This window comes from Taeniopygia guttata, chromosome 6 (assembly GCF_048771995.1).
Source record: "Taeniopygia guttata chromosome 6, bTaeGut7.mat, whole genome shotgun sequence".
In the NCBI taxonomy this organism is placed as follows: Eukaryota; Metazoa; Chordata; class Aves; order Passeriformes; family Estrildidae; genus Taeniopygia; species Taeniopygia guttata.
This window is the reverse complement of record NC_133031.1, coordinates 3,539,374-3,552,949: the sequence shown is the minus strand read 5'-3', so window position 1 is coordinate 3,552,949 and position 13,576 is coordinate 3,539,374. Positions and strand designations below refer to the sequence as shown.

General features: G+C 44.0%; 1 protein-coding gene across 2 annotated transcripts in view; it reads right to left on the bottom strand.

Moving 5' to 3' along the window:
• Positions 1-13,576, bottom strand: part of MCU (mitochondrial calcium uniporter) — an 80,875-nt gene that overhangs the window by 11,417 nt on the left and 55,882 nt on the right. For both annotated transcript variants that reach the window (XM_072930843.1, XM_030275671.4), the window contains exon 2: positions 1,204-1,273. In XM_072930843.1, coding sequence (XP_072786944.1) covers positions 1,204-1,273 — 70 coding nt within the window. The remainder of the gene's footprint in view (positions 1-1,203; positions 1,274-13,576) is intronic.

Genomic DNA, 13,576 nt, shown 5'->3' with positions numbered 1-13,576 from the left:
ATCAACTTGAGCTACAAACAAGGTCACAATGGAGAATGGTAAAAGAAAAGTGTGGCCAAAGAAGTCAGTGTTGAACATTGGCTACTGGCAAAGGCAAAGTTATCGGAAGAAATAATGAGAGAATTATTCAAGCACAACATGAGGAAAGGTAAAATCAAATCAGCACAAACAGACACCTTCTCAACCTTACACATCCTCTACAATTCTACCTGTTTAAGCACCCCGGTTTTCATGTAAGCTCTGCAGAGCAGTCAGTCATGTTCGCTTTGTATTTGCACACTTGTTATCCTGGCAGGGGAAGCAGGAATTCTTCATTTATTAGCTTTCAGACCTTATTAACAAGTCTTAACAAGAAGAGGATCCACTCAATGCTCACATCTGTCAGCACAAGCGCTCCACTCCCTGTGCACAGCATGCAGATGTTAAGCAGCTGAAAACTGCTCCTTCCCCTTTGCATTTTGGCACACCAAGACTTTTATAGCTCCACTAGAGCATCCTTTTGCTTTGTGCTCTGACAACCTTATCAAAAAAGCTTCATGTTTAAGCTGTCCCAGAATTTAAATAAAGGAGTAACATTGCCTTGGCTTCAAAACTTATTCACAGCAGTAAGTGATGCTTCTGACTATTCTGGCATATAGCTGAACTGCACTTTTGTTACCTAAATGGACTTAAGGGAGCAGGTAGGGTCAGGCTAAAGGGACAACAGTGAGTCTTCTGGTGCTCAAGCAGGGGTATCCCAGAGCACACAGCACAGGTTTGTGTCCAGATGGTTATGGAGTATCCACAGACTCTCTGGGCTATCTGTTCCAGTGCACAGGAGAAGATGTTCTTCCTCATGTTCAGAGAGAATTTCCTGTGCTTCATGTCCAAGTGCTTGGTACCGCTGAACAGAGCCAGGCTCCAGCCTCTTGCACCTCCCTCCAGGAAGGGCAGAGGTCATACAGACCTCACAGCTACATCAGAAAGAAGTCTGGCAAAAAGACTTGGACAGCTGCATGCAATTCCATCTTTCTTTATAAAGCCTGTCCAGTTTTGTAAGGACAGTTCACAGAAAAATTGCCCATTGCCTTAATTCTTCCTGAGGTTGTTCTCTCTGTCACTTCCTTAGCTCCAAATTGGATTGGTGCCCAACCAGAAAAGAGAGCAGGGAATTAAACCTGAGTTGGGGAAGTCCAAGTGAGGCAGGAGCTGGTGTGTACTCACCATCAGAGGGCACTACGGTACTGCAATACACCACTCTCACGCTCTGCCAAGGAGACAGCCGCTGATGCACCTGGAAAACACGGGAAAAGGGACAAATGTTCAGAGTCTGGCAGGTTCCGGCCCAACGCCATCTCCTGCGCCTCCTCCCATCCGCAGGAGCGGCCACAAAGCCGGAGCACCTCTCAGGAACAGCCTCCTGCTTCCCATCTGTCACCCCACAGGGATTCCCCCCGCAGCCAAGCTCACCTCTACACACCTCCCTCTCCACACACTCAGCTGAGAGTCTGGAGCAGAACAGCTGTGGTTTGTTTTCCTTAATATAACATGTATTTTTAAAGCCACATGGTCAATCAGTTTTAAGAAATCCATTTAGCTTACTACACAGACAGAGAGTAGAAATCATACCACAGCACAAGTCTTTAAAGGTTAAAAAAAGAAGTTTTTGTATAACCAGGATGGATGTTTAGAGTTGTGGATTGACAGGTTCGTTCTCTTTGGTTGTTTTCCATGCCTACACTATTTTTCTCATGTCTGTACAGAGGGAAGCCAAACTTTGAAGCATGAAGTAGTAAACGTGCCTGTGCATAGAAGAACAAATTGTCCCAACATAAAAAGCAGTAATTGTAATATTGAGCTATAAAAATAAAAAACAACAGCCCAACAGGAAGAGAGCACATGAACGGGTTTGTATGTTTTGCAAACTTAGCACTCATTTGTCCATGAAAATCTACAACCAGACTGATTTAAAGTCTATCTTTAAGATTATATTACACTGGTTATATACTAAGCCTTCCCCAACACCAAATTGCAACTCTGGTACAAAACGGCCCAACTAAACCACACCACAGCAGCTCTCACCTGTCTCTGGTGGTTTATATTTCAGTAGCCAGCCTCAGGTTTTTCAGCAGCTGTTGTCCAATTTGGACATTCCTATGGTCTGGGATATTTTCTCTTTGATGATTGCTAAAACACAGCTGCCAAACCTACATTTTTAAAAAGGTATCTTACAGAGAGGACTTAAGTAAGCCTCCAATGAAGTTTGCAAACAAAACCCAAGTTACTGATTGTTTCTCTGCCAAATTGTCCAGACCTCTGTGTTTCATGAGGCTGCCTTTGATAACCTACTTTGAATGGCTTTAATTGCTACTCCCCTTGTCCTCTGAAGTCTGGAATCTAAACCAAGGATAGTTTCCACTAATCTTTCTTGAAAGCAGGACCTTTGGCCCTGATGGTCACTGCATTGACAGCTCTAGAAATTCACTGTGGCATGTGCTGTATTTATATTTCATTTCTATCCATTTTGACAACAAAAATCAGTCATTTTCAATTTGCCTCCTCTCAACTGCATTTTCGGCTTCCCAGGGTCGAATCAGACACAGGAAAATAAGTGGGCACCAAACAGCTGTAACTCAAGTGGGAAGCTGAATGTTTCAGCAAAAGTAATGCTGTAAAAAACATCCGTGTGTTGGGAACCAAAGGGTAAATTTGCCTTTTTGCAAGTGAAATAAGCAAGCCTTCTTGATTCTCTGACAGCATGTGCTACAGTTGAGCAACCAGGACTACCTCTCCCACATGAAAAAAACCAGGTTTTTAAGCTGGGTTAAACTAAAACTAAAAAACTATCTGAGAAAAACACAGCTAAGGTCCCACATACTGTACAAATCTAGTTCTGTTGTCTTGGCATTACTATTATATTGTTAACAAAGTCAGAAAGCTTCAAGGATCAAGATGCAAATCAATTTTCAGAACCAACTTTTACCTAAGGAGGGGAATTTCAATCCTCCCAAAAATAGTATCAGATACAAAAACAAGTGGGCAGAATTCACTCAGTGAGACACAAACCCTCCTCAGTCAGAGAGCTCTACCCCAAAGACTGTTTATAGACCTGTTTTACCTGATCCCACAGCACAGCTAGCACTGATACAAGGTTTTTACTGCTTCACTCTCCCCCTCCACACAACATAATTCATTCATTTTTCAAACACTGCACAGCAGGACTCTGCCTTTTTGCCAGATGTGGGTGGCAGCCCAAAAACGCAGTTCTCCGAACATCCTAAACCCTGCTAACCCAGCATCATCCTACTGCAAAATAACCATGTAGCTGGATGATATTAAAAGTTGTACATGCAAAGACTTTACCTTAGGGCTATGAGTATCTGACAGATACAAGCTCACTCCAGAAACCTCCTGCCCTCATAAAACAAAACATGAAAAAGACAAAACAGTTTGAAAAAAACAGGGCATGTTAGGCAACTCATCAAAAAGCTGAGGTGTCCTCAGATTTAACCCCTTGCACAATTCTTGCATCCCAACATGAGCTGAACCCCTCTGTTTCCTTACCACTCACCTCCCCAGCAGTGTGCTGCCAGTACATTTTATAGGAGAGATGCTGTTAAAGCACTCATATCTCTCACTCCTGCAGCTCTGAACTGTGCTGCTGGTACAATTCCTTATCAACAAAAACAGTCTCTACCGGGCAGGAAGTGAAAAAAAAGGAACAAATGAACTCAAAACTAAACAGAGACCGAGATGTCATGATATGTCATCCAAGGTTAGCAAGAGCTTACAGAGTCATTCATCATTTTTATTCCTGAAGGGAGACTGTTGTTTTAAAATTGAGATGGAGAGAAATGTTTGAACCCATTACTCGACATCTGCAGTTCAACAGCTTCATACAGAAAGGGGTCAGAAGGCTGAAGCTGGGGATCAGAGCAGTGCAGGGCACAGAGATGAACTCGTTTCAAGATTTACTGGCCAGATCTGCCCCTCAGGTAAACAGCCGACAGCTCACCCCCCTTCAGCAACCAAGTGTGGAATAACTGCATCCAAATTTTAGTTCATACAGGCTTGTCCACCCCTCCCAAAATAAGCAATACTTGGGAGTGTGAAAAGCACCGAAGGCAGACCACTAAAATGAGAAGCTTTAAGCACTAGGATAACTTTCTGGGTCTCACAGGAACACATGCGGGAATTCACATTCCACATCCATCAGATCTTTCATTTCCTGCCGTATCTGCAGTAAGATGCATGCTAAGAGGCTCAGGGTTATGCAGCAGCTGCACTCCCAAAATGATTACAGGAACGAGAGAAAGAAAGTCCAGTCTTCTATCTAAAATTAATGCTTCCTCCAGGTCTGTATTAGACAACCCAAAGGTAAAAATAACAGCATCTCTATAGGTCCTAATGTAGCTTTCTTAATATTACCTGGGTGACAAAGTTAATCAAAGCCTTGCTGAAACAACCTTTTGGCTATCAGTGAGTGTTCTCTGATAGAAAAAGAGGGAGCAGCTCCTGTTCTCCAAGTATGTAATTAGCAATGATGGAATACTAACAGCTTTAAGAGATTGAGTCTCCAAGCACTATTTAGAATAAGAAAAGAGGTTGACCAGGGAAGGACCCCCCCCCCCCCCCCACACACACACAAAAAGGTGAAAATCTTACTCTAGAACCCAAATAAAACATGCTGCTAACTCATGTACATTACCTGGAGTACCAGTGCAGCAGGAACTGCAGAGCTTTTGTGAAAAACAGCATTCTCTGCACAAAAATTTCTTACAAGTAAAGCATTTAGAGACACATTTACAAGTGCTTCTGGCAACATCTATTATACAAATTACAAGAGCCCCCCTTTATATGAGGCTGCCTTAAGTCTGATACAAAGCAGCTCACCTTTTCCAACAAGAAACAGCTCTTTTCCTCTCTATCCCAACTTTTGCTGCATGCAACACTGAATGTCTTTCCTGGCTCTAAAAGTGGTTATTCTAAAATCTCCCGGCTGGAATCTCAGTGATAAAAATTGCTTCGAGCTTCCCCAGGCAGCCCCAGGCAACCCAAGCCACCCACCTCAAACATGCTGAAGGGCTCCATTTATCTGTCTTTACCTCATTTCTGCTCCTGTACTCAATCTGTTAGATTTTGGTCTCTCTTAAATAGGATGCTGGAACCCTGGATGCTGAGGATTTTAGACTCTGTGCTGACAAACACTGACCCCCAAGGGAACACAGCATTTGACCTGAGACTGTGAAGAAGGCTTCCAAAATTGAATAATAGAACTAAAATTATGAGTGTGTAGTTTGAATATAAGTGTGCAATATCATGTAGTAGAAAAGTTGGAGTTGAAAGGTTTAAAATATAATAATATATATAAAGCTAAAAGTTTTAAAGCAGTAACTAGTCCTTCTTCACGAGCTTGAGTAGTATTTTGTAATTAGACAGAAAAGTCCACATTAATGAGATATGAGTGATTAGTTATTAAAAGTAAAAATAATTAGTGTCATTTCTTAATTAGATGGTTTTTCCTTAAAAGATGTTGCAGAGATAGATACGAAGCCATTTTTGTAACTTGTTAGTGAAATACTGTAGAACTCACAACTTGTGAGACTGTAATATAAATAAAAATAATAAACATTTAAGTCTAAACACAAAATACCATCTCAAACACTTTCAATACCAACCCTAACCAAAACAAAAAAAGAAAATAAAGAATGAACACAGTACCTCAATGCTAAATTATCCAAGTTCCCTTCTGTCCTCCCCTTTTCTTTCCCCTTCAACACCAGCTGTTTGCAAAGTAAAGGAGACTCAGGGCAAAAGCATGCCCTGACCAGAAACCTGCTGTCCAAGGGATGTGACGTGTGACCTCCCAGCACAGCCAGTGTTTTTGCACCAGCACATAAGCTCTGACTGGGTTGAAGAACATTGAGCTGTGAGCGATTGACTGGGGCCAGCATCCCAGCCAGCTGCTCCAGAACAGGACAGGAAGATACAGGATAAAAGGATGAAGGCAGGGAGATCAGTCACCACTCCTCCTCACTGGCTTAACAGTCTGGACTAAGGGAAAGTTGATTTACTACCAATTAAAGTAGATAATATCAAGAAACAGGCTGAAATTAACACTCTCCCCCTAACCCAACCTTTTATCCAGGATCCAACTCTGCCCAGAAACCCCTTAGACACTGCACACCGAGATCCCTCATCCCCTGTGTACCCCACAGAGATCAGAGATTCTTCAACCCCAGACACCTCTCAACACCCCGAAACACCCCACAAACAAAGACCCCTCTCAGCCTCCTGAGACCCCTCCCAGCCCCAGGCACCCCACCCAGTGACTATTAAACCGGTTTGCCAATAAAACCCTTCACAAAGCAGCCGGTGTGGGGCTCTGAGCACTCACAGGACCTTGCCAGCCCACAGCAGCCCCTCCCTGAGGGGTTCTGAGGGCAGCGCCGTGACCAGGGGAAGATGGTGGTGCCTCATGAGGGTGCCAGTTCAGTGCACCAGTGCCAACTTCAGCTAATTCCCGCTGATTCCTCCTCGGTATCCTCCCTGCCTTCCTCAGACACCTCCAAAGGGATCAAAACAAGCCTATCCCACTGAAGATGTCTGCCTGCATCTCTCACCCCCTTCTTTTCTTTCTGAGGTGCCTGGACACCACTGCCCGCTTCCGGGATCTCTCTTTGAGAGAAAAAAATTTAAACAAACTTCTCAATCTTCCTTTGAAATTGAGGCCAACTTTATCAGGGATTTTCAACCTTGTATAGAAGACCTTCTCCAGCTTCTCGCTATGGTCTCTGGATGCATTCACACAGCCAATACAGCCGTGTAGTATTTCCCTCCAGGCGTACCCTGGGCTGCTGTTTGGGAGCCTGGGATGTGATAAAACACGCCCTTCTCTCACAGGGGTACAGCTCACACTGCATCCACACAAACCCAGGATTTGGCTGGAGAGGGAATGCAGTGGGGAAAGCCTCTGTACCCAAGAGCTGTACCCCTGCAGTGACACCAACAAGCCAAACACTTCTGAGCACAATTTGCTCCAAGTCCAAACTGCTGCCTTTTTCAACCATACAGCTCATCTCCCAGGACCTAAACAACACTTGTCTGATTAAATCCCACTGCCTTGAACTGATTCCTCTCTCTGACAGCACACCCTTACTCCATCCCACTCAAGAGGTCAGATTTTGCACCAAAAAGAACATTTTGCACCCACTGCCTCCACAGGGCAGCACTTCATGTGGATGAAGGTCAAGCAAATGAGAACCCATCTGAACTGCAGTGCTGTTCTTTGTGGGTTTTTTCTTCTGTGTTTTAAAATCAGGCTGTAGACAGACACCAAAAAAAAGGCAATGCCAGCAAGATGTGGGAAGTGTTATTCCTTACATTTGGAAGCACTTTGTATGACCTACGCATTAGCAAATGATCTTCATTTGCTTCGGTTCTCGTTCCTGCCTGAATTTTCTCTTCTTCCAGCATTAGTACAAAGCTCTATCACATCTGCTAGGAAGAGAACATAAACAGGAGGTGAGCTATAAATACTCCTTTCTCATCCTGCTTCCTTTGCCCATCTGCCTAAAAAGAAGCAGGTAATCCACAGTGTCCAGGAAGAGGAGGGGGTAGGAGGAAAGAGATTAATTCTCTGCAGAAAAGGGAAAAAGAAGGGATGAAGTAACTGTTCCTCACCCTTCACTGTGCCTTTCTCCCAGGTATTACTGCTGTTCTGGAGATACTGAAATGAGGAGTTGCAGCAGCAACTGTAGTTGAGCAGGAACATCACTGCATCTGATGGGTTTGATTAAGCCTCTGGGAGATGAGGGAAGGGGAAGTAACAAAAGGAGGAAAAAGTTAAACTGACACCTTAAGCACATCAATCAGGCGGAATCTATTGCTTTTAACAGGTGTTTCCCTTGCCACCATCCACATCACGTCCCCCTTAACTAAAAACCAAATCAAAACCTCAAAACTGAAACCTTCTCTCAGTCTATATTCTTAATTCTATTGCAAATGTCAACAACTTACAGAGAATTACCCAATTCCTAACTTAAGACAGATGACAGGCAGGGTACCCCAGACCCTCACACTCCCTCTTTCACCCAACCTTCACACTGAACTTCCTACCTCTGGCAAACAACACAAAACAGGGTTGGAACTTCTCCCTGACAGTTTGTGATACCAGATCACAGTTTGACCATGAAAATATTTTTGCTTTACTGGAGCAGGATGGTTTGGATTCCACTTCTTTAATACAATCCTCATGATTACTGGGGGGGAAAAAAGCTGAGAATTTTAATTCCTTTGAATCCTGAAGGCTTGAAACACAGAACTCAAACAAAACACTAGGATGCATTTAAACCTGTGTCAGTTTTGAAATCTGAGACTAAGCTCCTTTTCCTAATTTCCAGATTCATCATTTGCATCTTACTGGAAAGGTTTATAAACCTCTTCTCAAAATTAAGGGGGCTGTCAACCACTGTTTAAAAAAAAAGTTTGAAGAACCCAGTGAGTTCTGAGCCCACTAATTTCAGGGATTTTGTCTCTCTCAGCCACCCACAGCTGAAAACTGCATAACTAAGAGAGAAGGCATCAGATGGATTCCCCTCAGCAATTTCCCCAGGGCAGCTTCGCTGTTGGTTTGGTTTTTTTCCTCTAGCACTTACCAACCCCATTAGGCAACTCCTTTAGCCTCTGTTAGAACCAGTTTAAAGCAAGAGCTCTTGTCCCCCTTCTCCCAGGGCAAAAAGAGCTTCTCAGTGAGGAAACAGCACCTCACTGACATCCCTGCACTTCCAGCATCAATGAGCAGAGCTTTGGAGCGAGATTCCCACAAGTGCAAGGGAATTCCTTCTGCCTTGGTGATTGTTGGGGAGCAGCCAACTTGCACTGGTTTTCCAGGGAAATAAACTCAGAAACGAGGGAACCTCACTGTTGAAAAGACACAGCAGGTTCCTGCAGGCTTTGGAGTCAGCGCCAGCACATGCACAGCTTGGGAGGACCTGCATGCTCTGAAATATGGAGAGTGCAACATCCTGTAAGCCACAGCAGCCCAGCACATCCCACTGCTGGGGGAGTCCTACACCATCAACTCCCTGCAGGAAAGCACAACACAAAAAATCTCATCTCTCTGGCTAACTTTACACCTGGGTTTGGTCCAAAAAGTGGTGGAACAAAACGGTAAGTATTCTCAGACAGCAAAAGGCTGTACCCAACCAAGGCACATCCAGTCAGTCCACAAAAAGTGGTTCCTTCTCTTGGATTGTGAGCCTAGAGGCCAAACTCACTTTATGATTGAATCCTTTATGAGGCACTTAGGGAAGCTTAGAAGTGTTGCCCAGAAGTGCCAGATAAGCTTTATAGATACTCTGATTCTCACAAGTTCAGATCCTAACAAAAAAACTAAGTTTGGCTACAAATACCTGCAGCCAGTTAACACCAGCCAGGTTTATTCTGGAAGAAACATCGAAGTGTAGGATATTCAATTGGCATTCTTCCCTGTTTTCTACAGTCAGCTTGCAGCAGTTTACCACCAGGTGTGATTAGTACAGTAAAAATCAATCCTCTTGCTAGTCCCACACACATCTCATGAATCCCTGGAAGAATCCCCTTCCAGAATTAAGGGTGGATGCCTGATTCTCCCCTTGGATACGCTGCCTGCCATAAAGATTGTTACTGTGCAACTCTGGCTTCTAAATCCCTTATGTTCCCTGGCAAGACTAGAGCAACAGAAGGAAAAGAAAAAATTCTAATAAAAATATATGAATGTTTTAAAGCCATTAAAGAATTCCATTTAATTGTGCTACCAGACCACAGATCAAGGATACTTACATGCAAACTTGACATCCCTGTATGATAATGTTGAATGTCCTTTGGTTAAAGATGTACTTTTAGTTATTTTGCAGGATGGCCTGTCTCCTGTGCCCTGAGAGAGGAGATGGTGCAATGCTCACCTCCTGTGTGCCATAGGTACGTGCCTGGAGAGGCAACTTGGCAGAAGTTGAAGCAGGAGTGAAAGGCAGTGTTCTGCAGAGGAGGATCTTTGTTGACACACTAATAACGTGCAGGAAGAACACAAACACATTACTTATGAACCTGATGCTTAACTAGTGTGTTAAATTCAGTTCCCAAGGTTCCTCAGTTCAGTTTTTCCCTGCTCATCTCACCTGGTCTATTTGGGAGAGGAGGCGGTCACAGAGTCACAGGATCCTGGAAAGGTTTGGGCTTGAAGGGACCTTAAAGATCATCTTGTTCCACCCTCTCTTCCCATGGGCAGAGACTTCTTCCACTATCCCAGGCTACTCCAAGCCCTGCCCAACCTGGCCTTGGGCACTTCCAGGGACTCAGGGGCAGACACAGCTTCTCTGGGCACCCTGTGCCAGGGCCTGCCCACCCTCCCAGGGATGAATTTCTTCCCAACATCCCATCTAACGCTGCCCTCTGACAGTTTAAAGCCATCTACCCCTGTAAATAGTCTCTCTTTCTGTAAGTTCCCTTCATGTACTGGAAAGCCACAATTAGGTTACCCCAAAGCTTTTCTTCCCCAGGCTGAACAATCCTAGTTCTCCCAGCCTTTCCTCACAGCAGAGGTGCTCCATCTCCCTAACCATAGGAAAGTGGTGTTGACCCTTCTGTACAGCACAAGCAGCACCCACAGGCTATCCTGCAGCATTCTGTGCATGGTTTCAGAAACCCAAACTTGCTCCTGGCTCCTCTGGAGGAGGAAAAGCTTTTATTGCCTGTGGGACTGCTCCCCAAACCCCAGCTTTGGCAGCAGGTGGGGCTGACTGGAATGCCCATTGCTTCATCATTGGTCATAAGCAGGAGGCCCAGAGATCAAAAGGTTTTTATTTAATTACCATTGATAAAGGGAATGACTGCAACAGCATCTCCTAATAGCTCAGAGCTATTCATTTGAGCATCTCCTGCATGGCATTGCTGTGCTACAAAACTGAATGTAATTATACACAAATGCATGAAAGCACAACAGAGGCATGAACAGATAAAGTCTGAGCAAAGCTGTAAACTGAAGTCAATCACTTTATCTAACAGCCAGTGCCACCCTCAAAGCTCAGGCACACCCATCACTCCTTCAGGCTGAGTCTGTGGGCACAAGAGGCTGGATGCCCTCGGGAAGGGCTGCTGCTCCCCTGTAGGTGCCACCCAGTGCCTGTGGCCAGCCCATCTTCAGCACCAATCCGCCCTGTCCCCTCCCAAACCTCCCTCCTCTGTCTTGGCAAAACCACTCAAAACAGGGTTTATGGACATGCACTATGCACAAACCCACCTTTAGTTTATATAATGATTAAGTCCAGGCATCCAAGTTAAAATCACTGAAGTATTTTAGATAAAATCAGACCTAAGACTTCCCCTGACTTATCAAGTTAACCACTGCCAGGATGTGTGATAAACCGGGTCTACCCAAACATTCCATGCCACCTCTTTGTTTAAAGATACTTTTTTTCTATACATTTTCTATCCCCCAGACTACAAGGCTTGTTTAAGTAGGATTTTAACTGAAAATTTTTGAATTGTTTTAGCTCAAGTATTTTTACTTTGTTTTAAAAGCACAGAACACATAATATCCTGTGTTTACACCTCTACCTACAGATTTTCCCCCACAGAAGCTGTTGCAGCTTCTTCCAAAGAATAAGACACAAGGAGGATCCAACACCAAACAAATCCATTTTCAACAGGCAGTCCCAGAAAGCCAATTTGAACTACTTGCCCAATCATAAGCTACAGAGCACACATCAGAGATACACAAGTTGCAAAGGGTCTGTAGCTCACACTTCTTTCCTATATGAAGGCTAAGGATTAACTTATATTAAGAGAGATGGAGAAGCCTTGGAAATGAACCATTAGAAAAAAATTACTAGGAAAATGAACATTTTTCTAGTCATTAAGGCCATTTAAGAATGAACAGTCCTGGGAAAAGAGATTATGCTGGGAGAGAGGGATTTGGAATGGAAAGTAACAGGAGATCTTTGGCTTGATCACTTCCTTAAAAGCTTTTCCAAATCAATTAAATTTGGTTTAATATACTGTGATAGGTGTTCAGTGGTCTAGAAGAAGGCAATTTACAATTTGGCTCTGAGTTATACAAGCTGTCAGAGACACCTTTACAGTTTGTATTTGCACTGACAGTCTCAGTTAGTTAATGAAAATTGAACCATTCTTCTCTGGAAAATTAAATATACACACAAAATAGAGAAAAAAAGCCTCCGTGGAGAAGCCACAAAGCAACAGGCAACAAGACAAGGACTTCAAAACATACTTCAAAACATATGCTTTCAATCCAAGAGAAGAGGCTGGCTCAGCTCACACAGAATCAGATACTCTCCATACTTTCTTTCCAAGAACCTTTTTAATGCTTTCTCGCTGCACTGAATAGCCCTGAGAAAGAGGACTTTTCCTTTGATCCAATACTAATTATGACTTAAAGCTCTTTCAACTGTGAATCCCATGTTTCTGCTCCTCTGTGGAGATAGCTTTAAGAGGTCAGAGAGAATCACAGAATTCCAGACTAGCTTGGGTTGGAAAGAACTTTAAAGCCCATCTCATTCCAACTCCTTGCCATGGGCAGGGACATCTTCCACAGACCAGGTTCCTCCAAGCTCCATCCAGACTGGCCTTGGACAATTCCAGGAATTCAGGGACAACCACAACTTTTCTGGGCAATTTGTGCCAGGGCCTCTCCCACCCTCACAGGAAGAATTTCTTCCCAACATCCCATCTAACCCTGTATTCTGGATGTTTGAACCCATTCCCTCTTGTCCCATCACTATCTGCCCATACAAAAGCCCTTCCCTCTCCTTTGTTTTTAAATTGATTTTGGCAGTGTTGGGTGAACAAACAATGGGAAGAGCACATTTCCCCAGCTGACGTGCTGGTAGGACTCTGCCTTGTCTTCTAAGCCTGTGAAATCTGCTGGGTTCACAGCTCTGCAGTCTGACATGTGCAGCTTGAAATCATCCCCAAAATATGCATCAACAACTTGGAAGGTCTAGACATAAAGAAAAGAGTGATCAGGGCTGGGCCTCCATTACAATTTGTTTTTTTCATCCCTCCCCACTTACTCTGCTTTGCTGATGGGTGGTGGGATTCAAACAACTTGTAAGTGAACCACAACTAGCTGCCACAGCTGCTGGTCATGATTCTTTCTAACGGGCTCTGCTAAAAGCTTGCACAACCACAAACACTCGCATGAGACATCACAAGCAGATCCCTCTTTTCACAAGGTTTTTTTTTGTTTTAGTATCTGACAAAGCTTATTGCTCAAACCAGACAGAAAGTAAGAAGCTGATGAGTTTCGGTATGAGGCCCAGGCATTTCCAAGCAAAGAGCTCATCCTTTTGGGGAGCAGGAGGCCCAATGGCACTCTGGAACAGCCTCGGAGAGGCGAAACCTTGCGTGCTTTCCCAGCACAGCCCCGAAAACGCATTAGCCCTTGAGAAAACATTAAGAGAAGCATTAAAATAGCTGGCTGGGAGCAGTGTAAGTGGCTGTCCAGACAAATACTACGAGAATCTATAAAGAGCTCTGGAGGCAAAAAAAATCCTCAGTTGGAAAGCAGACCAATCCTACAGACACGCAAACCAGGGAC